Genomic DNA, 25974 nt, shown 5'->3' with positions numbered 1-25974 from the left:
AAGAATATTGAAGTGGTTTTCTATTCCCTTCCCCAGTGGATCACGGTGGGTTTTGTTTTTTGGTCAGAACTCCCCACCACGATCTGTCCATCTTAGGTGGCCCCACATGGCATGGCTCATACTTTCATTGAGTTAACAAGGCTGTGGTCCTTGTCATCAGTTTGATTTGTTTTCTGTGATTGTGGTTTTTATTCCATTCACTCTCTGACAGATAAGGATAAGAGGTTTATGGAAGCTTCCTGATGGGAGAGACTGACTGACAGACTAAGTCACTTCAGTTATGTCTAATTCTTTGTGACCCTATGGGCTGTAGCTCACCAGGCTCTTCCGTCCATGGGATTCTCCAGGCAAGAATACTGGAGTGGGTTGCCATGCACTCCTTCAGGTGATCTTCCCTGCTCACGGATCCAACCCACATCTCTTATGTCTCCTGCATTGGCAGGTGAGTTCTTTACACTACACCACCTGGTGTCAATATTGTTTTTAATTCTAGGACACTCTCGATACATTCTGGTACCTCAGAGTCTTTGCTTGGATGTCCTCTTCCCTTAAATTAGAATTTAATAACCAAATATTCCAAATATTCTTGTTTTTCAGTCACCCAGTCGTGTCCTACTCTGTACCATGTGGACCACAACATGCCAGCCCTCCCTGTCCCTCACCATCTCCCAGAGTTTGCCCAAGTTCATGCTCATTGCATTGGTGATGTCGAGTCATCTCACCCTGTGATGCCTTCTTGTCCTTCTGCCCTTGATCTTTCCCAGCATCAGGAACTTTTCCAATGAGTCATCTGTTCATATCAAATAACCAAAATACTAGAGCTTCAGCTTCAGCATCAGTCCTTCCAGTGAATATTCAGGGTTGATCTCCCTTAAGATTGACTGGCTTGCTATGGAAAACAGTGTGGAGATTCCTTAAAAAACTGGAAATAGAACTGCCATATGACCCAGCAATCCCACTTCTGGGCATACACACTGAGGAAACCAGATCTGAAAGAGACACGTGCACCCCAATGTTCATCGCAGCACTGTTTATAATAGCCAGGACATGGAAGCAACCTAGATGCCCATCAGCAGATGAATGGATAAGGAAGCTGTGGTACATATACACCATGGAATTTTACTCAGCCGTCAAAAAGAATTCATTTGAACCAGTCCTAATGAGATGGATGAAACTGGAGCCCCTTATACAGAGTGAAGTAAGCCAGAAAGATAAAGAACATTACAGCATACTAACACATATATATGGAATTTAGAAAGATGGTAACGATAACCCTATATGCAAAACAGAAAAAGAGACACAGAAATACAGAACAGACTTTTGAACTCTGTGGGAGAAGGTGAGGGTGGGGTGTTTCAAAAGAACAGCATGTATACTATCTATGGTGAAACAGATCACCAGCCCAGGTGGGATGCATGAGACAAGTGCTTGGGCCTGGTGCACTGGGAAGACCCAGAGGAATCGGGTGGAGAGGGAGATGGGAGGGGGGATCGGGATGGGGAATAAGTGTAAATCTATGGCTGATTCATATCAATGTATGACAAAACCCACTGAAATGTTGTGAAGTAATTAGCCTCCAACTAATAAAAAAATTAAAAAAAAAAAAAAAAAAAAAAGATTGACTGGCTTGATCTCCTTGCTGTCCAAGGGACTTTCAGGAGTCTTCTTGAGACCCTCCCAAATAGAGCCTTTGGGGGAAATTTCCTCTTGTGTTACATAGTATTGATTTATTACTGAGTGCAGATATTACTTCTAACTTTAAAAATAGAGTTTTTAAAGTCTGTTAAGTCTTGTAAACTTTTGCCTAACTTTTTGCCTTGCTATACATAGAACACATTTGTTGAGAAAGTGTCAATGTGAATATTGAGAATAAATAGGAGTATTGGGGGCTTAATTTTAGTATAATGGTTAACTATTTGCTGTCTGTTCTTGCTATGGTAATATAATACCATATAACAACTTCATGTCATGAAATAATAACACGTTGGTAATTTTATGTTTTTCTAAATCTCTTTGAAATAAACATTTGCTTTTAAAAAATACTGATGGACAATAAAAAGGAAAACAAAAGCAGTCAACTAATGCCTTAGGCATAGGTCTTTGAAATCAAATAAAAAGGAAAAAAAAATGGTAAAAATAATACATTTAAAAGATATTGTTGAAACTAATTTGAAGCCATTACTTTCACTTGAATAGTTGAGTGGCATCTTCTGCAAATAAAGCAAAAATTTGTAAAGGCATATCACCCTGAAAATACTTTAAAATCTCCATAAACGTGTAACATCTCCATACACACATACATAAATGTGTGTGTGTGTGTCTGTGTGTGTGTGTACATACATTAAAAGCCTCTAGGGTGATTGCTGTTGTTGCTAAGTCACTAAGTCATGTCTGACTCTGCACCTTCATGGAATACAGCATGCCAGGCTTCCCTGTCCTTCACTCTCTCCCAGAGTTTGTTCAAGCTCACATCCATTGTGCTGGTGATGCTATCCAACTGTTTCATCTTCTGTCACTCCCTTCTCCTGCCCTCAGTCTTTCCCAGTATCAGGGTCTTTTCTATTGAGTTGGCTCTTCACATCAGTTGGCAAGGTATTGGAGCTTCAGCATCAGTCCTTCCAATGAATATTCATGTTTACATAATTATAAGATAAATAGGTAAATGTGAAGCATTTACTAAAATACATATGGAAATATTTTATAGTATTTTAATTTATAAGTGTTTAATACTATGGGAAGCAAATAATTTGAAAGGCAGATCTGTATGCATAAAAAATAAAATTCAGGGAATCATATCACTGGGTTTGAAATCTAGTCGGGAAGATCCCCTGGAGACGGAAATGGCAACCCACTCCAGTACTCTTGCCTGGAAAATCCCATGGACAGAGGAGCCTGGTAGGCTACAGTCCGTGTGGTCGCAAAGAGTCGGACACGACTGAGCAACTTTCCTTCCTTACTTACTCTAGCACCATGTTTTTTGACTTTGAGGAAATGGCTTAAATGGTCGGTAGCTCAGCTAAATGCCTCCTCAAGGCATGAATTCATTCAGCTTCATTCCTTATCAGCAAAATGCATGTGAAAGCCACAAAGGGTTATTGTTCTATGCTCACCAGAAGGGCAAAAATTACAAAGATAGAGGCTGTGTTGAGGGTGTGGAACAACTTACAACTTGCTGATGGGAATATCAACTGATAGAGTCCTTTTGGAGAAATGTCTGATGATCCCTGTTACACCCAAACCTAATCATACGTTATGTCCTGATATTCCACTCCTCAGTATGTAGTTACCGGAAGTGAGGTCACGTGCTTACTGAAGCCTCATAATATGGCGTTCACAGCAGCACTCCCTGCATTCCCACCAACCACAATCTACCCAGATGCCCACTGACAGGCACCAGGTAAATAAAACGTGGCATAGTCAAACAACTGAGTGAAAATGTCATGTCAGACTCTTTGTAACCCCGTGGACTGTAGCCCACCATGGGATTTCTGTCCATGGGATTTCCCACATAGGAGTACTGGAATGGGTTGCCATTTCCTTCTCCAAGGAATCTTCCCGACCCAGAGATCCAACCCAGGTCTCCTGCATTGCAGGCATTTTTTTTTTTTTTTTTAACCATCTGAGCCACCAGGGAAACCCAAAGAATTGAATATCATACAGCAAAAAGAGTTGATAATCTACAGCAACACCCAATGGTGTGGTTGAATAAACATTTTTAGTGGAAGACTCCAAGCACAAAAAGATGAATATCTTATTACCAGATATATATATATATATACAGTATTAATATAAAACCAGGTAAATCTGTCCCAGGTGTGCAGAAATCAGGAGAGTATACAATGGGGTGGAATTGAGGGTTGACTAAAGTGTTGAATGGGAGGATGGGGTGGGGGGGCTAGGGGGATTCCGGGGTTTTCCTGAGAAGCTGTTCTTCACCTGGAGCTCTTAGCATGTGTCTCTTCACTTTCTCTACATTCAACAAACCATTTGCTTAAGTCTCTTTATGTATATTATATTTCAATACAAAGTTTAAGAAATTCAGCATTTCAGTTTCTTGAATTTTGAATTATTAAACTCTTTCGTACCTAAAGAGAGTGAGTCTGTTACTTTACACACATTTATAACAAATCCTTAAAAGATTAATTTCTTGAACTGCAGGAAAAGCAGGCTTCCAAATCAGCCAGCACTTGCATTCTTGGCAAAGTCTATTCTTGTTGTCTGGGTCTTGATTGTGAAAGCATTGCCTAACCTCGAGTTCTGTAAATGAATTTGAAAGAGCTTCTATTTATTTATTTTTTAATCTCCTGAGGTTACAGATGGGAGATCTGAATAGGTCTGATTAATCGGAGGGTTTATGAAATGCAGAGTATTACCAGTTATGCACATTCCAAGAACCTGAACATTTCCAGAGAACTAGCCTGGGTTTATAAAAACAAATCAAGGGCAGGTCACAGCATTCACTTTCAGTGGGAGTGCAGGTTCAAACTCTGGCATTGCTGGGGCTCCTGACTGAGATTTTTCTTTCACTTTGCAAAGTTTCTGATGGGCGGGACATCTAGCAATCCCTTTAATTCCCAAGCTGTGTTTCGACTTCCTTTTGGAGCAAGTGGTTTCCTGCACTTTTCACAGTTTTTAAGAGGGGAACTTGACACAGTGGTGAGCACTGTCAATGCTAGATGTGCCCTGAAGGGTCTCCAAAATGAGATTTCCAGCAAAACTTGTGTGGCTTGTGTTGTGGACTGTTTGTGTCGCACAAGGTAAGAGTTTTGCTTTTTATTTTTTTCCTATATTGCAAAACATTTGCTAACATGCTTTTTATGGCAATAAGAAAAACTTGGTCTAGAAGATGTGATTTCATTACTGTTCTGTGGCCTCCCGTGTGAGACAATTTTGACATTGTGAACAATGTCAAAAAATATAAGCAGCTTTTTGAATGGCATATCTGATGATTCATCATAATTTTATTTAATGTAAAATTTTAGAAAATGTTTTAATAATTATTTTCAAAAACTGTAACATGTCATAATTGCAATGATCATAGAATGCACTTTACCTTTTTTTTTTTTTTGCTTAGAATTTTCACCTTATGTGAAAGTATTAAGAAGTGTGTGAACATATACAGAACAAGAAAATAAATTAGAAAATAAAAGCCTTCATATTACAATGATTGGACTTATTTCAGATAGAAACGTTAAATCTTTCTAAAGAAAAATTTACTTATCATTTATAATTGATACTGCAATGGCCTTAAAAGTCTTGGAGTCAAACACCACTTGCCTCATTAGAACGAAAATATATAAATTTGAAAAAAATTGCATATTCAACCTTTATAAAAGTTGCTTAATAGGATTTTTTCCCTCAATAGTTGTATATAAGATATTCTAGAAGAATAGCCTTTAGGAGTAGCACATCTGAGTGCAGGGTTTTTTTCTTTATAAGACAATTTCTGGATAACTAAACTATAACTTTTTCCTCGTAGATTAAAAAATTTTTTGTGTGGAGGAAATTTGGTTTTCTAGTTCATGTTAGGTAACCAATTATGGGATAGATGTTTGATTGACCTTTTTAAAAGTTATCACACATGAATTCCCAGAATTTTTCACTAAATCAACAAATTTTGATCAAATGCTTATTTCAAGTCAACCTCTAGGCAGTGAGGAATATTAGCAAATAAACAAAACCCCTATTCTTGAGGATGGTTCAATCTAGAAAATAAAGGGTTATTTTTTTTAAGTTATATCCTTTCATAATTTTTTCAGATTTTCTCAAATGTGTTTAAGACTTTTTTTAAAGATAAAGTCTTTTCTTGTTATACATGGTAATATGTGATTGCTTGATTTTTAGCTTATAAACCATATATCCAGTCACTTTTTATACTAGGTATACAGTCATTTCCCCTTCCATAAAAATATTGCAATAATAACTAATATTACAACAAAATATACCAAGGGATGATTACATTGGTAAAGAGTTCTGGAACAATGTAATGTTATCAAAACCAAGCATCTTTTTCTTTACACAAGTGTTTTCTGTCTTTTCTTTAATAAGAATACTTTTAGTGCCTCCCGATTGACATCCTGTTTACTGAGGTTTTCTGTTGACTGCATTTGTCAAGCTAGGGATTTGTTTTCTTTCTAGATCATGTTTAAAACTAAGGATTGATGCTAAATTTAATTAAACTGTTTCAGTGATAACAAAGTGGAACTTGAATTATTATTTAAAATTGGTTGCTACAAAGAATAAATGATAAAAACTAAGTAGTAGTGATTTAAAGTCCTTGCATCTCTAATTTATTCCAGCTGGCTCATTTCATTTGTATTTTATGTTTCATCAATGTATGTTTGAATGTGACATGAGCTTCCACTAATGAACTGAGCATTAGGTCTATACCCATTACAGTGAGAATGGCTATAAACCTGGTCACATTCTAGATAAAGTACAGCTTTAGTATTTAAAATAATGTTTAGGTTAGCCTCATGGTTTTCACAAAAACCACACCCAAAGAACAAGCTAGTAGAGAAAAATTACATGAGCTTTCAGTGTATACGGGGGCTTTCCTCATAGCTCAGCTGATAAAGAATCTGCCTGCAATGCAGGAGACCCCAGTTCAATTCCTGGGTTGGGAAGATCCCCTGGAGAAGGGATAGGCTGCTCACTCCAGTATTCTGGCCTGGATAAGTCCATGGGGTCACAAAGAGTCGGACATGACTGAATGACTTTCACTTTTCAGTGGATATAGAACTGTTCTTTTACTGCTTGTTCACCAAATATTTCTGAAACTGTTAGTTCAATTGTCAATCAATTTCATTGGTCTAGCATACCTAACAGAAATTTTTATTAAAGAGTGGCCTTAGTCATTTAAAAATATACACATATACTTCAACATCTGCCTCTTTTTTTGTCTCCTATGTAGAAATAAGTACAGAATACAAATTGAGAGGTTGAGAAATACTAAATTGAATACTGAATGCTAAGTTGAGACATTAAGAAAAGACAGTTGTGTCTGTTATCACAATGGGCTTCACTCAACTAGATACAGCCTTTCAGCATTTCCTACATGGTCTCTGTCTTGTTAGGAGTGAACATTCCCCAGCAATACTAATCACTACTAAAGAGGAATAGTAACCAACGGGAAGAATTTATAAGCTCAACTCTCTATAAGTTTTTCCTTTATACTGGAGACCAAGTAGTACCTTTTTAATGCAGTAGGTTATCTTCATTTTCATCCTTAGTTGAACAAGAACATCAGTTGCTTCAAGGGGAGTCACTCCAGGCTACTAAGAATCTGGTCAGATTTACAGAGTTTAGAATGACAGTTCCTCAGTTATAACACATTGTTTCAGCCTTCTGGAATATCTTGTGACCAATTTTTCAAGAAGACCTTTTAAGATCCAAAAAGTATATACACTATGAAATTAACCATGGCCCCCAAATTCCAGGCTGATTAAAAGTAAATAAATCAAAACATAGCTGAAGCATGTCCAACGCATGATGACTGTGTTGCTTGGCAAGATATATGTTTTGTAATTCTGGAGGTTAAAAGGGTAAAAACATTCTTTCAGGACCTGAAATATGTTACATATTAGAGAGATTCTATTCCAACACAGAGAGGAGAATTTATTTTTTTTAATATATTTTATTGTTTCAAGTACAAGGTGGTTTTGAATTAGAGTTAACTCTAATAAAAAAATGATATGATCATAAAATTAATTATAAATTCATAAAAATTACTTTTTAATGCAAAAAAGAACTGATATGATAAGAATTAATTATAAATTAATAACAATTGCTCTTTTACAAGGATAGATGTGAATGTCATATATAGTTATCTAACCCAGAAAACTAAACTCTATGTTTTAAGTCTAGTGTGATAAGTAAGAATCCTTCCTCTCCAGAAAATCTCACATTTTCAGAGCTAATAGTGTGAGAATTTACCTGTATGGTGTGACCAGTTGTCTTCAAAACCTTCTCTTCTCTTAAAATGTTGTACATATTAATAATACCATAAATTCAACCAGTCTGAAATTTATGTGGAAGGCCATACATGAGTAAGAAGAGGTGGGGTAGTTAAATTTAGTCATCACGATTTACTGTGAATTACATGTTGATAAGTTTTCTGCAACAGTTTTAGTTGGCAAAGGGTAGCAATGAATGGAGGTAAGAACAGAATTAAGCAATTTGGAAGATGAGGTGTTCCCAGGAAGGAAGATCTGATGGAGGAAGTGCTCTCTGGGTGCTTCAACAAAGGGTGGAGCAAATGCCCCCAGGGCGGCCAGGAGAGGGAGAGCCTTGCTGATTTTAAGTTTAGGTCCAGTGTGGGAGTGCACATGCTACTCTTTTACCTGCATGTAATTTCAAACTAGGGGCTTCCCAAGTGGTGCTAGTGGTAAAGAACTCACTTGTCAAGGCAGGAGACAAGAAATGCGGGTTCAATCCCTGGGTCAGGAAGATCCTCTGGAGGAGGGCATGGCAACCCACTCCAATATTCTTGCCTGGAGAATTCCATTGACAGAAGAGCCTGGAGGGCTATAGCCCATAGGGTCACACAGAGTTGGACACAACTGAAGTGACTTAGCATGCAATTTTAAACTAGAACTAAATTATTTAAGTATTACTAAAATTATTCTTAGCTCGAAGTATGTTTTCAAATACAGGTGGAAGCACAGATAAGGAGGCATTCTTTATCTGGGTGCCTTTATGGATAGGGCTTGAGCCTCAGTCTGAGTTGACCCAGTTTTATTCTTTCAGTCTGTGACTGTCCTATGATTTTGGCCATGTTTTCTTCTTCTCAACTCCCTTGCTCCCCCGTCTCACCCCCCACACCATCCCGCACCTGCCTGCCCTGAGAGTCTGCCAAGCAGCCTGTCCTGTGGTCACTTAACAAATGTGTACTTTACCCATTTCTTAACATCTTGAACCAGTCTCAGGACATAGTGCTCAAAAAGGATATGATGTCACTGAAAAAATAGTGCTGCATTTTAGCTTAAGACTAAAAGGAAACATTATAAAAATAGTTCAGAGAAAGTAAAGTAATGGAACAGGGAAAAAAAAATCCCAAAAATAATACAAGTAAAAAGATTTGACAGAGTAGTTTTATTTGTTTTGACATTTTGACTGAGAGCCAAGTTTCCCCTAAACCTTGTTAACCAGAAATGTAATAGATAGAAAAGTGATTATAGAAATGTTCCTTCAAAGGTGCTCTGAAGTTTTCTGAACTAAGTTAAAATGATTCTGAACTTCAAAAAGTATAAAATAAATTCAAATATAGGACCCATAAACAAGATGTAGAAGGTAATTTTACAGATGTTAAAATTTTTTGGTTCATGCAACAGAGCACTAAACATTTGTGCCCTTGTCTTATCTTTTACTTTTGCTCCCATCTACGATGCCTCTTCTCCAGGTTATCCATTCAGTTCAGTTCAGTTCAGTTCAGTTCAGTCGCGTCTGACTCTTTGTGACCCCATGGACTGCAGCATGCCAGGCTTCCCTGTTCATCACCAACTCACCATGATCTTGCTTAAATTATTGCCCATCGAGTCGGTGATGCCATCCAACCATCTCTACTCTGTCGTCCCCTTCTCCTCCTGCCTTCAGTCTTGCCTAGCATCAGGGTCTTTTCTGATGAGTCAGTTCTTCACATCAGGTGGCCAAGGTATTGAAGCTTCAGCTACAACATCAGTCCTTCCAATGAACATTCAGGATTGATTTCCTTTAGGATTGACTGGTTTGATCTTGCTGTCCAAGGGACTCTCAAGAGTCTTCTCCAACACTGCAATTCAAAAGCATCAATTCTTCGGTACTCAACTTTCTTTATGGTTCAACTCTCACATCCATGCATGACTACTGGAAAAACCATAGCTTTGACTAGATGGATCTTTGTTGCTAAAGTAATGTCTCTGCTTTTTAATATGCTGTCTAGGTTTGTCTTAGCTTTACTTTCAAGGAGCAAGCATCTTTTAATTTTATGGCTGCAGTCACCATCCGCAGTGATTTTGAAGCCCAAGAAAATAAAGTCTGTCATTTTTTTCCACTTTTTCCCCATCTATTTGCCATGAAGTGATGGAATCAGATGCCATGATCTTCAGTTTTTGAATGTTGAGTTTGAAGTCAGCTTTTTCACTCTCCTCTTTCACTTTCATCAGAGGCTCTTTACTTCCTCTTCGCTTTCTGCCTTAATGGTGGTGTCAACTGCATATCTGAGGTTATTGACATTTCTTCCTGCAATATGGATTCCAGCTTGTGCTTCATCCAATCTGACATTTTGCAGGTTATCAATAATCTACGGATAAAATGGAAAGTCTCTGGGTTAGCTTTGCATTCATTCATTCTTCTGTTCATTCAATAATCTTTTTTTTTTTTTTTTGAGTGATTGCTAAATACCAGGCACTATGACAATAAACACTTTCCAAGCACCTCCCACTTGGGAGGAAAAAAAGCAACGGCTATTATATATCACTAATATATTTATTTTATCATATATTTTGATGGAGATAAATGAAAACACTATAGGATCACTTAGGGAAGGTAAGATACTCAGACTGGAATAAAAGGATGGAGTAGGGTGGGGTTGAGGAGTTGGTTTGTAAGAAGTGCAATGGCGGGGGGGAAGTATATCAGAGTTGTGATGACAACATAGGTAAGTTCTGACAGTTGAATAGGAGTTAACCAGGTGAGGGTTGACAAGGAGGATATTGATTTTAAGAAGATTCAAATGTTTACTCAAAGGACTAAAAGTAGCCCTGTAAAGCCAGAGGAACCCAATCACTTTCCATATTTCTAATTCTTTAATCAGTTGAACTTGTCCAAATAATATGGGTAAAATTGAGTATCGTGTGTGCTGTTTTCCCCCCCTTTCTCTTTTCATATGTATCCCCAAGGTTGTTGTGATAGTCCTTATTCTCTGGGAAGTTACATTTTCATAGGAGGACAGATGAAATTCTAGTAAACATAAACATAACTCTGAATCATGAATTACGCTGTGAAGAAAGCAAAGCAGGGGCTGAGGGAACATGACAGAGAAGGGGTAGTAGGGTGTCCAGTGGGTCTTGGAGCCTAGAGATAAGTGGATCCCTTGGAGGAAGCAGCATGTGAGTAGAGCCTGAAAGATGGGACAGCTAGTCACCAAGTGCCTGAGGTTAAAGTGACTGAGGAGGGAAACAACATGTGCAGAAGGCCTAAGGGGAAAAAATTCATTTGAGATGTTCAACTAAGTATAAACAATCAAACTATGGCAGCTTTGGCATTGTGAATAAATGATGGAGGTGATAAGATGAAATCAGACAATGACAAGAGCCAAATACAGATTCTAAAGCCAAGGGGAGGAGACATACAAGTATAAGGAGAAGTCAGGGGAATTTTAATCCCAGAAGCGACATGACCAAATTTGCAAAAATCACCTGTGGCTCTGATGCCAATATGAGAGGGGAGCTTGGGGACTAGTTAGCAGAATGAGTTATCATCAAGCTGGCAGATGATGCTAATCAGAATTAAGATTTTAGAGATGGCAGAGGAAAAATGGAAAAACAGTGTAGTTGATGGTAATACCTTTTTTTCATAGAGACAAGAGAAGCCATTTAAAGTTCTTGGACGTGTCTGTGTTGTTTTAGTTAACACAATGTCTTCAAGATTTAGCCATGTTGTGGCATGTATCAAAGTATCCTTCCTTATGAGGCTAGTATTCCATTGTATATCTGCTATATTTTGTTTATCCATTTGCCTACTGATGGACACTGGGGTGTTTCCATTGTTTGGCTCTTGTGCTCCTTTGAGTATTGGTATACGAGTATCTCTTCGGGTCCCTGCTTTCATTTCTTTTGGGTCCATATCTAGGAGTTGAGCTGCTGACCGTTCATAACCACTTTAGCACACCTTGTGTACTGTTAATTCAATTGTGTCCGACTCTTTGTGACCCAGTGGACTGTAGCCCTCTAGGCTCCTCTGTCCATGGGATTTTCCTAGCAAGAATACTGGAGGGCGTTGCCACGCCTTTATGCAGAGGATCTTCCTGACCCAGGAACCCAACTCATGCCTCTTATCTCTCCGGCATTGGCTCCTACATTGGGTTCTTTACCACTAGTGCCACCTGGGAATTGCTGCGGCTATGTCCGACTCTGTGCGACCCCATGGACGGCAGCCCACCAGGCTCCTCTCTCCACCGGATTCCCTAGGCAAGAATACTGGAATGGGTCGCCATTTCCTTCTCCAGGGAATTGCTGAATCATACGTTAACACTGTTTAATATTTTGGGGAACTGCTAAACTGTTTTCCACAATGGCTGCACCAGAGTGGTTAAGTATAAAATTTAAAATTTATTCTTTCAAAGTCCTGAACTCATTCAAGTAAATGATTCATCTACTATAAGGGGGGAAAAAAAGTTCATGGAAAAAGCACCAGAGGCTTACGTATCATTTGAAGTATAATCAATATGAGAACTCTTCTTATAGTAAATATGTCTACACAGAGTAAATATTGTGAGAAGCTAGTAGGAAGAGTTTATGAAAGTGATGTATCCTTGTCTTTCATGTCTGGTTGTTCAAAGCAAGTAACAAAGGGATAAATACCCTTTGTGTAACTGCATTGCTTTAATAAAAATCATTTCAATGGAGTAAGCTAATGGATAAAAAAATTTTACTTTTTCCTTGCATGAGCATAAGGAAAGGATAGGAACTAAATTCGTCAGAATGTTAGTATATTAGTGAAAATTGGTGCTTCACTCGTGATGCTGCCATCTACGTTTGGAATTCGACAGATTAATTTTTCCGGCAACCTAAATGCCATGAAGTGGATCTGAATTTAGAAAGTGGAATTATCTTGTAATTAAACACAATATTTCCATGTTAAAAAAAAAGAAAAAAGAAAAAGATCTTTAATTTGAAAACGCGAAACCAAAAGCTCGGGCTTCTTGGGGAGAGGGAGGGGGCGCTGGTAGGAAGAGGTTCAAGCAGTTTGTGTTGTTTTATGATGGGGTGGTAGCACCATCTAGTGGAGAGAAAGTATGTTTACTTAAATTTTGAAATCAAAACGAACTCAAAAATTCTCTAACAAATCTGCCACACATTTGCAAAATTCAAGGAAAAACTAGTGCATATGAAAGCCCACGTAAGTGTTATATATTACAGAAAAATGAAGTTTCATGTGAACTTTCTGTTCTGTTCAATGAAATGTAGAACGTCTTCAAAATGGGATCCAGCTCAGTAGATTATTTTTTCCCCTTGTCTCTATGAAAAGATATTCTAGACTAGAATGTTAGACCATTATTATAAAACCAAGTAAGAAATGAAGTTTAACAATGAAAATAATATCAATGAATAAATATGGTGAGAAGTATCTTTGAATTTGCCATTTTTAAAGTAATGTGTTGAGCATCTACTAAAGAAGTCATCCTTGATATTATCAAGGGTTCAGTTCAGTTCAGTCACTCAGTCGTGTCCGACTCTTTGCGACCCCATGAACCGCAGCACGCCAGGCCTCCCTGTCCATCACCAACTCCTGGAGTCTACTCAAACTCATGTCCATCGAGTCGGTGATGCCATCCAGCCATCTCATCCTCTGTCATCCCCTTCTCCTCCTGCCCCCAATCCCTCCCAGCATCAGGGTCTTTTCCAATGAGTCACCTCTTCGCATGAGGTGGCCAAAGCACTGGAGCTTCAGCTTCAGCATCAGTCCTTCCAATGAATACCCAGGACTGATCTCCTTTAGGATGGACTGGTTGGATCTCCTTGATATTCAAGGGACTGTCAAGAGTCTTCTCCAACACCACAGTTCAAAAGCAACAATTCTTTGGCCCTCAGCTTTCTTTATAGTCCAACTCCCACATCCATACATGACTACTGGAAAAACCATAGCTTGACTAGATGGAACTTTGTTGGCAAAGTAATGTCTCTCCTTTTTAATATGCTGTCTAGGTAGGTCATAGCTTTTCTTCCAAGGAGCGAGCGTCTTTTAATTTCATGGCTGCAGTCACCATCAGCAGTGATTTTGGAGCCTCAAAAAAATAGTCTCTCACTTTCCATTGTTTGCCCATCTATTTGCCATGAAGTGATGGGACCAGATGCCATGATCTTAGTTTTATGAATGTTGAGCTTTAAGCGAGCTTTTTCACTCTCCTCTTTCACTTACATCAAGAGGATTTTTAATTCTTCTTCGCTTTCTGTCATAAGGGTGGTGTCATCTGCATATCTGAAGTAAATGATATTTATCCCAGCAATCTTGATTCCAGCTTGGGCTTCATCCAGCCCAGCGTTTCTCATGATGTACTCTGCATATAAGTTAAATAAGCAGAGTGACAATATACAGCCTTGATGTACTCCTTTCCCAATTTGAAACCAGTCTGTTGTTCCGTGTACAGTTCTAACACTGGCTTCTTGACCTGCATACAGATTTCTCAGGAGGCAGGTAAGGTGGTCTGGTATTCCAATCTCTAGAATTTTCCACAGTTTGTTGTGATTCATACAGTCAAAGGATTTGGCATAGTCAATAAAGCAGATGTAGATGTTTTTTCTGGAACTCTGTTGCTTTTTCGATGATCCAGCAGATGTTGGCAATTTGATCTTTGGTTCCCCTGCCTTTTCTAAATCCAGTTTCAACATCTGGAAGTTCATGGTTCACGTACTTTTGAATCCTGGCTTGGAGAATTTTGAGCATTAATTTGCTAGCATTTGAGATGAGTGCAATTGTGCGGTAGTTCAAACATTCTTTGGTATTGCCTTTCTTTGGGATTGGGATGAAAACTGACCTTTTCCAGTCCTGTGGCCACTGCTGAGTTTTCTAAATTTGCTGGCATATTGATTGCAGCACTTTTACAGCATCATCTTTTGGTTTTGAAATAGCTCAGCTGGAAAATAGCTGAGTAATAAATAATGATATCTTCAACTTCACTATGAGTTGCTAAGTTCCTCTCTGTCATGGGATTTCCAATTTTCCTTCCCAACAATAGTACCTAATACTACACATTCTTTCCAAGTAGTAGGATTTTTAGACATTAAACAAGTCTGCCAATGCCATGTTATTTTAATTGCAGTTTATTATGGTTTTAATTTTTATTTGCATTTTGAGCAGTTTTTAATAAGTTTACTGATCACCTGGATTTTCTTTTTGGTGAAATCCATTCCAATCTTTTACTCATTATCTTTTTTTTCCCTCACATGTAAGTGATACCATAGTTTTTATCTCTCTCTCTCTGATTTCTTTCACTTAGCAAAAACCCTCAAGAGTCATCCATGTTGTGGCAAATGGCACGACTGACCTCTTTTTATGGCTGAATAATATTCCACTATACATATATAGAGCATTTTCTTTATTCATTCATTCCTCAATGTCCACTTAGGTTGTTTCCTTATCTTGGCTATTCTAAGTAATGCTTCAGTGAAGACGAGAGTGCAAATATCCAAGATACTAATTTAGTAAAGACCATTGACTTTGAACTATATTTAATCTACTCCTATCCAATAAAATTACTGCTATGTTTGAGTTAAAATCTAACATTCAATCCCCAGTACTGTATTTTTTCCTCTCTCTGATCTTGCCATCTTTTGATTTAGTTATTTCTTGTTATTTAATCTTTTCCTGTCAATCAGGATGGAATTTTTATCTAAATTCTGCTCCTATAATTTTGATAATTAACTTAGAAATTAAAATATGCCTTCTTATCAAAGTTTGGTATTAATTTATCATCCAGGGTTCAACTAGAGAAACATAATAGTAAAAGCTTTTCATCTGTGTATCTATCTATCTGGCTTCCCTGGTGGCTCAGTGGTAAATAATCGCCTGCCAGTGTAGGAGATGCAGATTCAATCCCGGGGTCAGGAAGATCCCCTGCAGTAGGAAATGGCAACCACTGTAGGATTCAGTCCAGGGGCTTCCAAAAGAGTCAGACACGACTTAGCAGATAAGGAATAACAAAAATCTATCTACCTACCTACCTACCTAACTGCCTATCAAGATAGAGATCTATCAGAAGAACGAAATTTTCTAATGCAATTGTGGCTGTTTATTGTTGTTCAGTCACTAAATCGTGTCCTAGTCTTGGGACCCAATGTGACAAACCAGGCACCTCTGTCCATGAGATTTCCCAGACAAGAATACTGGTTCAGTTAAGTTCTGTTCAGTCACTCAGTTGTGTCAAACTCTTTGCCACCCCATGAACTGAAGCACACCTGGCCTCCCTGTCCATCCCCAACTCCCGAAGATGACTCAAACTAATGTCCATTGAGTCAGTGATACCATCCAACTATCTCATCCTCTGTCATCCCCTTCTCCTTCTGCCCTCAATCTTTCCCAGCATCAGGGTCTTTTCAAATGAGTCAGCTCTTCACGTCAGGTAGCCAAAGTATTGGAGTTTCAGCTTCATCATCAGTCCTTCCAATGGATATTCAGGACTGATTTTCTTTAGGATAGACTGATTGGATCTCCTTACAGTCCAGAGGACTCTCAAGAGTCTTCTCCAACACTACAGTTCAAAAGCATCAATTCTTCAGTGCTCAGCTTTCAGCTTTCTTTATAGTCCAACTCTCACATCCATACATGACTATTGAAAAAAATATAGTTTTTACTAGAAAGACCTTTGTTGGCAAAGTAACGACTCTGCGTTTTAATATGCTATCTACGTTGGTCATAACTTTTCTTCCAAGGAGCAAGCGTCTTTTAATTTCATGGCTACAATCACCATCTGCAGTGATTTTGGAGCCCCCCAAAATAAAAGCCTGGCACTGTTTCCACTGTTTCCCCATCATTTAATTGCCATGAAGTGATGGGACCAGATGCCATGATCTTTGTTTTCTGAATGTTGAGCTTTAAGCCAACTTTTTCACTCTCCACTTTCACTTTCATCAAGAGTCTCTTTAGTTCTTCTTCACTTTCTGACAGAAGGGTGGTGTTATCTGCATATCTGAGGTTATTGGTATTTCTTCCAGCAATCTTGATTCCAGCTTTTGCTTCCTCTAGCCCAGTGTTTCTCGTGATGTACTCTGCATACAAGTTAAATAAGCAGGGTGACAATATACAGCCTTGATGTACTCCTTTTCCTATTTGGAACCAGTCTGTTGTTCCATGTCCAGTTCTAGCTGTTGCTTCCTGATGTGCATACAGATTTCTCAAGAGGCAGGTCAAGTGGTCTGGTATTCCCATCTTCTTCAGAATTTTCCAGTTTGTTGTGATCCACACAATGAAAGGCTTTGGCATAGTCAATAAAGCAGAAATAGATGTTTTTCTGGAACTCTCTTGCCTTTTCAGTGATCCAGCAGATGTTGGCAATTTGATCTCTGGTTCCCCTGCCTTTTCTAAATCCAGCTTGAACATCTGGAAGTTCACGGTTCACATACTGTTGAATCCTAGCTTGGTGAATTTTGAGCATTATTCTACTAGCATGTGAGATGAGTGCAGTTGTGCAGTAGTTTGAACACTCTTTGGCATTGCCTTTCTTTGGGATTGGAATGAAAACGGAACTTTTCTGGTTCCCACTGAACAGTTCCGGTAGCCACTGCTGAGTTTTCGAAATTTGCTGGCATATTGAGTGCAGCACTCTCACAGCATCATCTTTTAGGATTTGAAATAGCTCAACTGGAATTCCATCAACTCCACTAGCTTTCTTCATAGTGATGCTTCCTAGGGCCCACTTGACTTCACATTGCAAGATGTTTGGATCTAGGTGAGTGATCACACAATCGTGGTTATCTGGTTGTGAAGATCTTTTTTTGTATAGTTCTTCTGTGTATTCTTGCCACCTCTTCTTAATATGTTTGATTTTGTTAGGTCCATACCATTTCTGTCCTTTACTGTGCACATCTTTGCATGAAATGTTCCCTTGGGGTCTCTGATTTTCTTGAAGAGAGCTCTAGTCTTTTCCATTCTATTATTTTCCTCTATTTCTTTGCATTGATTGCCGAGGAAGGCTTTCTTATCTCTCCTTGCTATTCTTTAGAACTCTGCATTCAAATGGATCTCTCTCTCTCTTTTTCTCCATTACTTTTCACATCTCTTCTTTTCAAAGCTATTTGTTATGCCTCCTTAGACAGCCATTATGCTTTTTTTTGCATTTCTTTTTCTTGGGGGTGATCTTGATCCCTGCCTCCTGTACAAAGTCATGAACCTCTGTCCATAGTTCTTCAGGCACTCTGTCTATCAGATCTAATCCCTTAAATCTATTTCTCACTTCCACTGTGTAATCGTAAGGGGTTTGATTTAGGTCACACCTGAATGGTCTCATGGTTTTCCCAACTTCTTCAATTTAAATCTGAATTTGGCAATAACGAGTTCATGATCTGAGCCACAGTCAATGCCAGTCTTGTTTTTGCTGACTGTATAGAGCTTCTCCATCTTGGGCTGCAAAGAATATAATCAATCTGATTTCAATATTGACCATCTGGTGATGTCCCTATGTAGAGTCTTCTGTTGTGTTGTTGAAAGAGGGTGTTTGCTATGACCAATGCATTCTCTTGCAAAACTCTATTAGCCTTTTCCCTGCTTCATTCTGTACTCCAAGGCCAAATTTGCCCGTTACTCTAGGTGTTTCTTGACTTCCTACTTTTGCATCCCAGTCCCCTATCATGAAAAGGCCATCTTTTTTGGGTGTTAGTTCTAGAAGGTCTTGTAGGTCTTCATAGAACTGCTATTTCCTTCTCTATGGGATCTTCCCAGATCAGGGATCAAACCCACATTTCCTGCATTAGCAGGCAGAATCACCAGGGAAGCCTGCACTGTGTGTAAGCAGGTCTAAACTTCATAGGGCTGACTGTCAGAAAGGGCGGAGCACAGGTAAGGAAGCTGAGTCCACAGTACAGTTTCTTCTCTCTTTTGGATCAGGTTCAGCCCTGCCTTAAAAACCATTCGAGTGATTTAATCGGGCCTACACCAGTTATCCAGGATAATCAGCTTGTTTAAAATTAAGTGTTTAGGATTATATCTTGTCATGTAGCTTCTCAGCAGAGCCTAGATTAGCGTTGGTTTTAATAACTGAGGATGGATGCCCAGTCAGGCTGATGCCTCATCAAAGCTATCACAGCTGATTCATATCTCTTCATTCCTCTGGACGTTGTTATCCTTCAAGTTATATCCTTCATTTTCTGTTTTCCTCTCTCAATTAACGCATGGCTGTCCTGTATTTTATGTATATGTATATGTGTATGAGTATATATGTATTTTAAATTAGATAAGACTACAGTTTTATTGTTTCACAGTTGGTGTTCTCTTAGACTTATTTGTTTAGGTACTGTTATTGTTTTTCTTTCATTACAAACCTTATATCTGAGATAGTTTTCCTTTTTCTAAAGTACATGTTTTATTTTCCCTTAATGTGAATGTATAAAACAAATTCTCTCACATTCTATTAATTGAAATCTTGAAACTTAAAAAAATTGTTCCTTTATGTAGAATTCTAAGTAGACAATTACTGCTTTATGCAGATAGAAGTGATAAGCTAACATCTTCTGGTTTCCATTACTGCTGCTGAAAAGTCAGCTTTAAGTACTGACCATTCTGATCCTTGATCACAGTAGTATATATTAGAAACAAAAAGTCTATAATACCTTCCCTCTTACTCTTATGCTAACATTTACCCATATGATTAAATATTCCCCAAAACACAATTTTCAAAAGCCATAAAATATTTCCTCAGGTGAATGTACCACAATATGACAATATTCACATTAACGTATCTTATTTTTTACACTATAAAAATGTTGGAATAAACATCTTGTACATAAGAATCTTAGAAAAACTTTCATTATTGCTTTAGGATCTTTTTTCAGTTTGAAATTCTTTAATTTACATTAGCATTTTTAAGATTCTTTACAAGTGTCATCAAATCACTGTAGTCATTTATACCTCTAATTTTATTTAAAATAATATTTATAAGATTTCTTCTTCTACAAAAAAAGTGTCATTCCCTTTACATTTTTGCCATTGAAATTTGTCCAAAAACATCACTTACACTTAATTGTCATGTCTTTGATTTTAGTAATGGTTATGTTATCAGCCATTCTTAAGAAAATGTTTTATCATCCTCCTGTATTTTTCCTTTGGTTGTGTTAGTGCTTTTGTTATTGCAAGAAGTGCTTTTGTGTGGAAAATAATTTTGCAGATAATTTTCTTTTGAATTATGTATAGATTAAATCTTCATAAATAGAATTTTAATTAAAAACATTCTAATATGTGTATACTTTTTATAATTCACTTTATTCCTTGAATTCATGAGTTTCCTAATGACAGTTTTCTGAGAAAAGTAGGGATTTGATTTTATTCATTTTTATTTTCAATGGCTTCTAATTGCTAGAGTGCCAGAGTGGGTTTCAATTTGAGATTGTCAATCACATTTACACATACGCTTGACCACTCCAGACCCAAGGTTACTGAGGTTCAAGAGATTGTATAGAATAGGTGGTAGAGCAGACTGTACAAGAGCTTGATGAAGATTTCAGACACCTGGATACGTCATATCTTTGAATACATATTCAATAACTTCCTTACTAGAGTGACAACACTTTGCGAGCACTTTGTCTCCATATCCACTGTTGTTTCTTCAAACCTTAGAATAGTGCCTAATATTTCCTGAATTTAAGAAAGAATGTGCTGTGTTGTGCTTAATCGCTCAGTCGTGTCCGACTCTGTGACCCCATGGACTGTAGCCCATCAGGCTCCTCTGTCCATGGTGACTCTCCAGGTAAGAATATGGAGTGGGTTGCCATGCCCACCTCCAGGGAATCTTCCCAACCAGGAAATGAACCCAGGTCTCCTACATTGCATCAAATTCTTTACCGTCTGAATCACCAGTGAAGCCCAAGAATACTTGAGTGGGTAGCCTATTCTTTCTCCACGGGGATCTTCCCAACCCAGGAATCGAACCAGGTTCTCCTGAATTGCAGGTGGATTCTTTACCAGCTAAGTTACCTGGGAAGCCCTTAGAAAGAGCAGAATTATAGAATCTTGAAAGCTATTCTTACAAATCTATGTAGATTTAATTTTTGTAAGGTGAAAAATATATATTAAGAGTTACATTGGATGGACCTGTGTAAGTTTTTTTTTTTTTTTTTAAAGCAAAACTAACCTAAAAATACTGCATTTTTCATTGTATTTAGACATCTTTTTTTTTTTTTTTTTTTGTAGACTGTAGAGAACCCCCTCCCAGAAAAGAAACAGAAATCCTGTCAGGTTCTTGGAATGAACAAACATATCGAGAGGGCACTCAGGCTACATATAAATGCCGCCCTGGATACAGAACTCTTGGGAGTATTGTAATGGCGTGCAGGGGTGGAAAATGGGTGTCTCTTCATCCATCAAGGATATGTCGGAGTAAGTAATTCCTACTTTCGTGAAACCTGTGAAAAGTTGTGAAAACAACGAATGCTATTGTGGCAATACTGGCTGAATTCTATCGCTAGTGTCATTTAAATACAAAGCGATATATCCTCATCATTCTTAAAAAGGGGTTGTCATCTTCCAAAATTGAAAAAAAAAGTACAGATAACTTTGGCATTTTTCACTTTTCTATATTTTCAATTCTGTCCTCTAAAACAATATTAAATATCCCTGTTCTCGAACTCCTATGTAAATTGTTACTCCCTGTGCTACATGCTAACATCATATTCTTTTTCTTTTTCATTTTAGAAAAGCCGTGTGCACACCCTGGAGACACTCCATTTGGTTCTTTCCATCTTGCAGAAGGCACTCAGTTTGAATATGGTGCAAAGGTTGTTTATACGTGTGATGAGGGGTACGTCATCAACAGAAAGAGCAGTTTATAATTCAGATTTTTCATACTGGAAAGAGTAAATAGAAACTGATCTTATTTATGTGTTTAAGGTTACTATATTTTTCTGTGAGCATTTTTATACGTACAGGTAATCTGAAAAAATAAACTATAATGAAAATGACTATATTTGGATAATATGATTATCTCCTCAACATTGAAGAATTAAAGTGAATTATAATTACTCTGGTAGAGTATAGTTACCGGAGAGTGGGAAAATTGTACACATTTAAATAAAAATTCTCCGCAATGAGTCCTCACCACATCCTATTACGTGCAGAGTAAGAATTCTCAGGGGCAGTGGGAATGGTAACAAAATTAGAGAACGTGGATCTACTTTGATAAAATTTTATACAATTTATGAGAAATCAGACTAACTGAACACTGAAATAATAACTATCATTCTTTAAGTTTCCACAATCTGTAAATTACGCTTATCACTCAGACCAAAAATGCTCCTATGCTCAGAAGAGGTGACTTCGCTCCTTCTAAGCACCTGCTGGATTCCCACAGCTCAGCTAGTCTTAACCCTGTGTTGTTACCTCCTCAGTGTCCTTCCTTTCTTGTGACTCCCGGCACCTTGTTTTGAAGAGAGTTTTATACATAGAAAAACTGGTCATTGTACTTTTATACTACATAAATATACACAGGGTGAAGAAATTACACGTGGAATGATTATTCACTCCCCATTTATTTCTTGATTTGAGGCAATAGAATATTTTAGAGCTTAGGCTTTGAAGTAAGCTCGCATTCCAAAACTCTACCACTTAATTACTACATGTATTTTAAAAAAAATAGCTCTTTACTCCAATTTTCTCACTTATAAAAGCAGAAACATATCAAGCGCACCATGGGCTTGGTGGGAGAAATAAGCGCGGCAGACTGTAAGCAAGCAGGGCTGCTTTTCAGGGTCTCCTCAGCTGGGAACGGGGCGGGGTTCCCGCGGGCGGGGCAGCGCGGGCCTCAGGCTCCAGAGCGCGGTGAGCGGTGCGGCGACAGCACAGGGCCCCAAGCTGAGGCGCCCGGGCGGCCATTTTGAACTGGGAACGCCCGTCTGAAGGGCTGGCTCTGAGGCTTCGGTATGCGGGACCCTGTGAGCCTGCTAAAGGAAACTTAGCGCGGAGGGGGAAATGAGGTTAGATTTATCCCCCAGGTTCTATTTTTATTCCTAGCTGGTAGCACTAGGAGGATTTGTGTAGAATTTTGCAGAACTCCGGAGAGAGATTTAGGCAAATGACTGGGTCCCTGGTGGAAAATAGTCTGCAGGAAATGTTCCTCTTTTATAAGGCGGAGCCAATAAAGGAGCCAGAGAAGAACCTTTGACAACCAGTCATCTTGTTCCTTTGTGTGAAGGGGCACAGAGTAAAAGTTCGAGTCCTATTTACTCTACTGAAACGATTTCTTCCCTTAGAGAATTGGGGACAAATCAACCCAATCCAAGAAGGCAAAGTGTTTTTTGAAGGAGTTTCTTTTACTTGTATAACTAGCAGGACTGCTCTCATTCATGGTCAAAGGAAAAGTTTGTCCAGGTACAATTCTTTAGACGTTTATAAGAGGCCTTTTTTTTTTTTCTTCAAAATTCTCTCACTTGTGGTTATTAAAATGCCTTTCCTTATTTTTTTGAGTAAAAAAATTTTTTTTGCTTCCAATTGTCAAATGTAATAAATTTGAGAAGGATTTTTTTTTTTTAAAGCTTTGTATTTTGTATGGAGAAGGAAATGGCAACCCACTACAGTATTCTTGCCTGGAAAATCCCGTGGACAGGGCAGCCTGGTGGGCTGCCGTCCGTGGGGTTGCAAACAGTCGGACATGACTGAAGCAACTTAACCATGCATGCATGCATGCATACATTGGAGAAGGAGATGGCAAGCCACTCCAGTACTCTTGCCTGGAGAATCCCAGGGACAGAGGAGCCTGGTGGGCTGCCGTCTATGGGGTACACAGATTCAGACACGACTGATGTGACTTAGCAGCAGCAGCAGTATTTTGTATTGGAATATAGCCATTAACAATGTTCTGATAGTTTGAAGTGCACAGCAAAGGAACTCAGCCGTACACATACATGTATCCATTCTCCCCAGACTCCCCTCCCATTCAGGCTGCCACATGACACTGAGCATAGTTCCCTGTGCAAGTACAGCATCTTTGGTTTGAAACTCAGGCTTGATGAGTTAGTATAATTTGTCACTGAATAACTTCTGTAAGCAGGCTTGACTTGGTGACCACACTCTGGAAAGCATCGGCCAGGATGGAGCTGGGAGATGGAGATAAGTGCTGGCAATAAACCACACTGAAACATTCTTGCTAGCACTGTCCTTGATCATGTTAAAAAAAAGCCCAAAGTGTGCAGAAAATATCACAATCATGGAGTGTAGGGCTATGGATAGAAATATGGAAAAAGAGTGGACTGGGGTAATATACAGTGAACTGTTGTTTACTGCTTTTATCATGATCTTATGTTTTTATCTTTCGTTTTGGTGATAGTTCGTGGAGCTTATTACATTGTTAAGTGTACCTCATTAACTGACTCAACCGGAAAAATAAAAGTGCATGAAACAATCAGGAGTTTGCAATAAGGACCAAGGATCTTGATCATTCAAGTCCATGCACCTGAGGGCTTAAGGGCCTTTCCTGAGGAGGGAGGGAAGCGTGTGCTCTTATCAATAGTTTTCCTCAAAATAGAGTTTCTGGATATTTGAAATGGTATCAAACTTAAAATTTCACATAAACACACATCAGCTCACAATTCTGTTATTTTTGATTTTTAGGTATCGGATGCTGGGTGAGATGAATTTCCGTGAATGTGACACAAATGGATGGACCAATGATATTCCCATATGTGAAGGTAGATGTAAAACTGATTTACAAGTATATTAAAGCATATTATTTAAAATATGATTTTTTTGGAAATGTCTTACATTAAATATTCTTAAAGTTTATAATTAAATATTTCTTACTCAAATTATTTTTGTGGATTCTACTTTAGTACAGAGTTGGATCTAGTCTTTTATTGCTATGTTGTTAAGTGTTTCAGTAACTAAGCGTAAATATAGGTTCATCTAATCTAATAGTCTAAGTATTAAGACTAGAAAAAAAATCTAAGTTTTGTTTTTCCTTTTGGATTCTAACCACTGGAAATAACACACATATCACATTAAAATGAAGATGAGAGTTTCAGCTTTATTAATGAAGGAGCACTCAGCCAAATAGCCACCCCAATGCAAGGATCTCTGATAACAGCTTAACTGGAGAATATGGTTTAGACATCTCCTTCCTCCTGCCTGACAAGGGGAGTTTTCCTATGGTTTTAGTTTACTGAAAAGAGCCAGAAACTAAGGAAGAGCTCTGCCCTTTCTTACTGATCCATAAAGCAAACAGAAAGAATGAAAAAACTGCACATCCTGTTTCCAGATTTTAAACCAGTACTTCCAATCTGTAGTCATCATGAAAATAACAGTCCCTTTGCTGTCCACCTGCAACTATCACAACATTGTTAATTGACTATACTCCAATATAAGATAAAAAGAATAATCTGTAGTTATCATGAAAATAACTTTTCGTAGTTGAATGGTGATGACTAAGTAGAGAGGGAAAAGGAGAGGGAAATGCAAGGCAAAGACAGAGAGAGAGGGAGGAAAGAGAGAGAAAAAGACAGGCAGAGGAAGACAGTAAGAAGAAAAGTGATCACTCAAAACTCCTGTTTTCTGAAAAAGAGACTGGGAGGTCTTTCATCTACAGAAATGAGAGGAAGGGGATAAATGTTGTAGGGAACATCCATACTGGAATGATCTGGAATGCTTGTAAAAACTGAAATTTTTGGATCATAAAGATTGACTGAATCAGTGTTCCTTGGGTGATAGCACAGAGAGCTAGCCACAGAATTTCCATTTAACAAGCATCCTGGGAGTTTCTATTGTAAAATAAAGGTTGACTATCTTAAAACTAAGGGATATTGGAAAATAATAAGGGAAATCAAAAAAGTGCTCTAGTTATTTTGATATAGAAGAAGAAAAATTAAAGATTATTTATTTATTGAAGGACATATAATCAGAAGGTTTGCTTTTACACATTTTAAGAATACAGCTTTATATTATTGTGAGACAAATGGAAAATTTGTATTCAAGTATCCCCAACTTTATATTTCTCAATTACGTAAGAAACACTTTTTTTGCTACTACAAAATAGATCAGTTCAGTTCAGTTCAGTCGCTCAGTCAAGTCCGACTCTTTGCGACC

General features: G+C 38.1%; 1 protein-coding gene across 3 annotated transcripts in view; it reads left to right on the top strand.

Annotated features, from left to right (window-relative positions):
• Window positions 1-4439: 4439 nt before the first annotated feature.
• Window positions 4440-25974, top strand: part of LOC122707784 (complement factor H) — a 192174-nt gene continuing 170639 nt past the window's right edge. The window contains exons 1-4 of one of the 3 annotated variants that reach the window (XM_043923644.1): window positions 4440-4757; window positions 21097-21282; window positions 21598-21703; window positions 24508-24584. In XM_043923644.1, the coding sequence (XP_043779579.1) occupies window positions 4700-4757; window positions 21097-21282; window positions 21598-21703; window positions 24508-24584 (427 nt within the window). In that variant the 5' untranslated portion in view covers window positions 4440-4699. The remainder of the gene's footprint in view (window positions 4758-21096; window positions 21283-21597; window positions 21704-24507; window positions 24585-25974) is intronic. The other 2 variants (XM_043923640.1, XM_043923639.1) reach the window with 2 other exon arrangements.

The sequence above is a fragment of the Cervus elaphus genome, chromosome 14 (genome assembly GCF_910594005.1).
Source record: "Cervus elaphus chromosome 14, mCerEla1.1, whole genome shotgun sequence".
Lineage (NCBI taxonomy): Eukaryota > Metazoa > Chordata > Mammalia > Artiodactyla > Cervidae > Cervus > Cervus elaphus.
The sequence above is the reverse complement of the archived record's forward strand: the minus strand, read 5'-3'. Positions and strand labels throughout refer to the sequence as shown.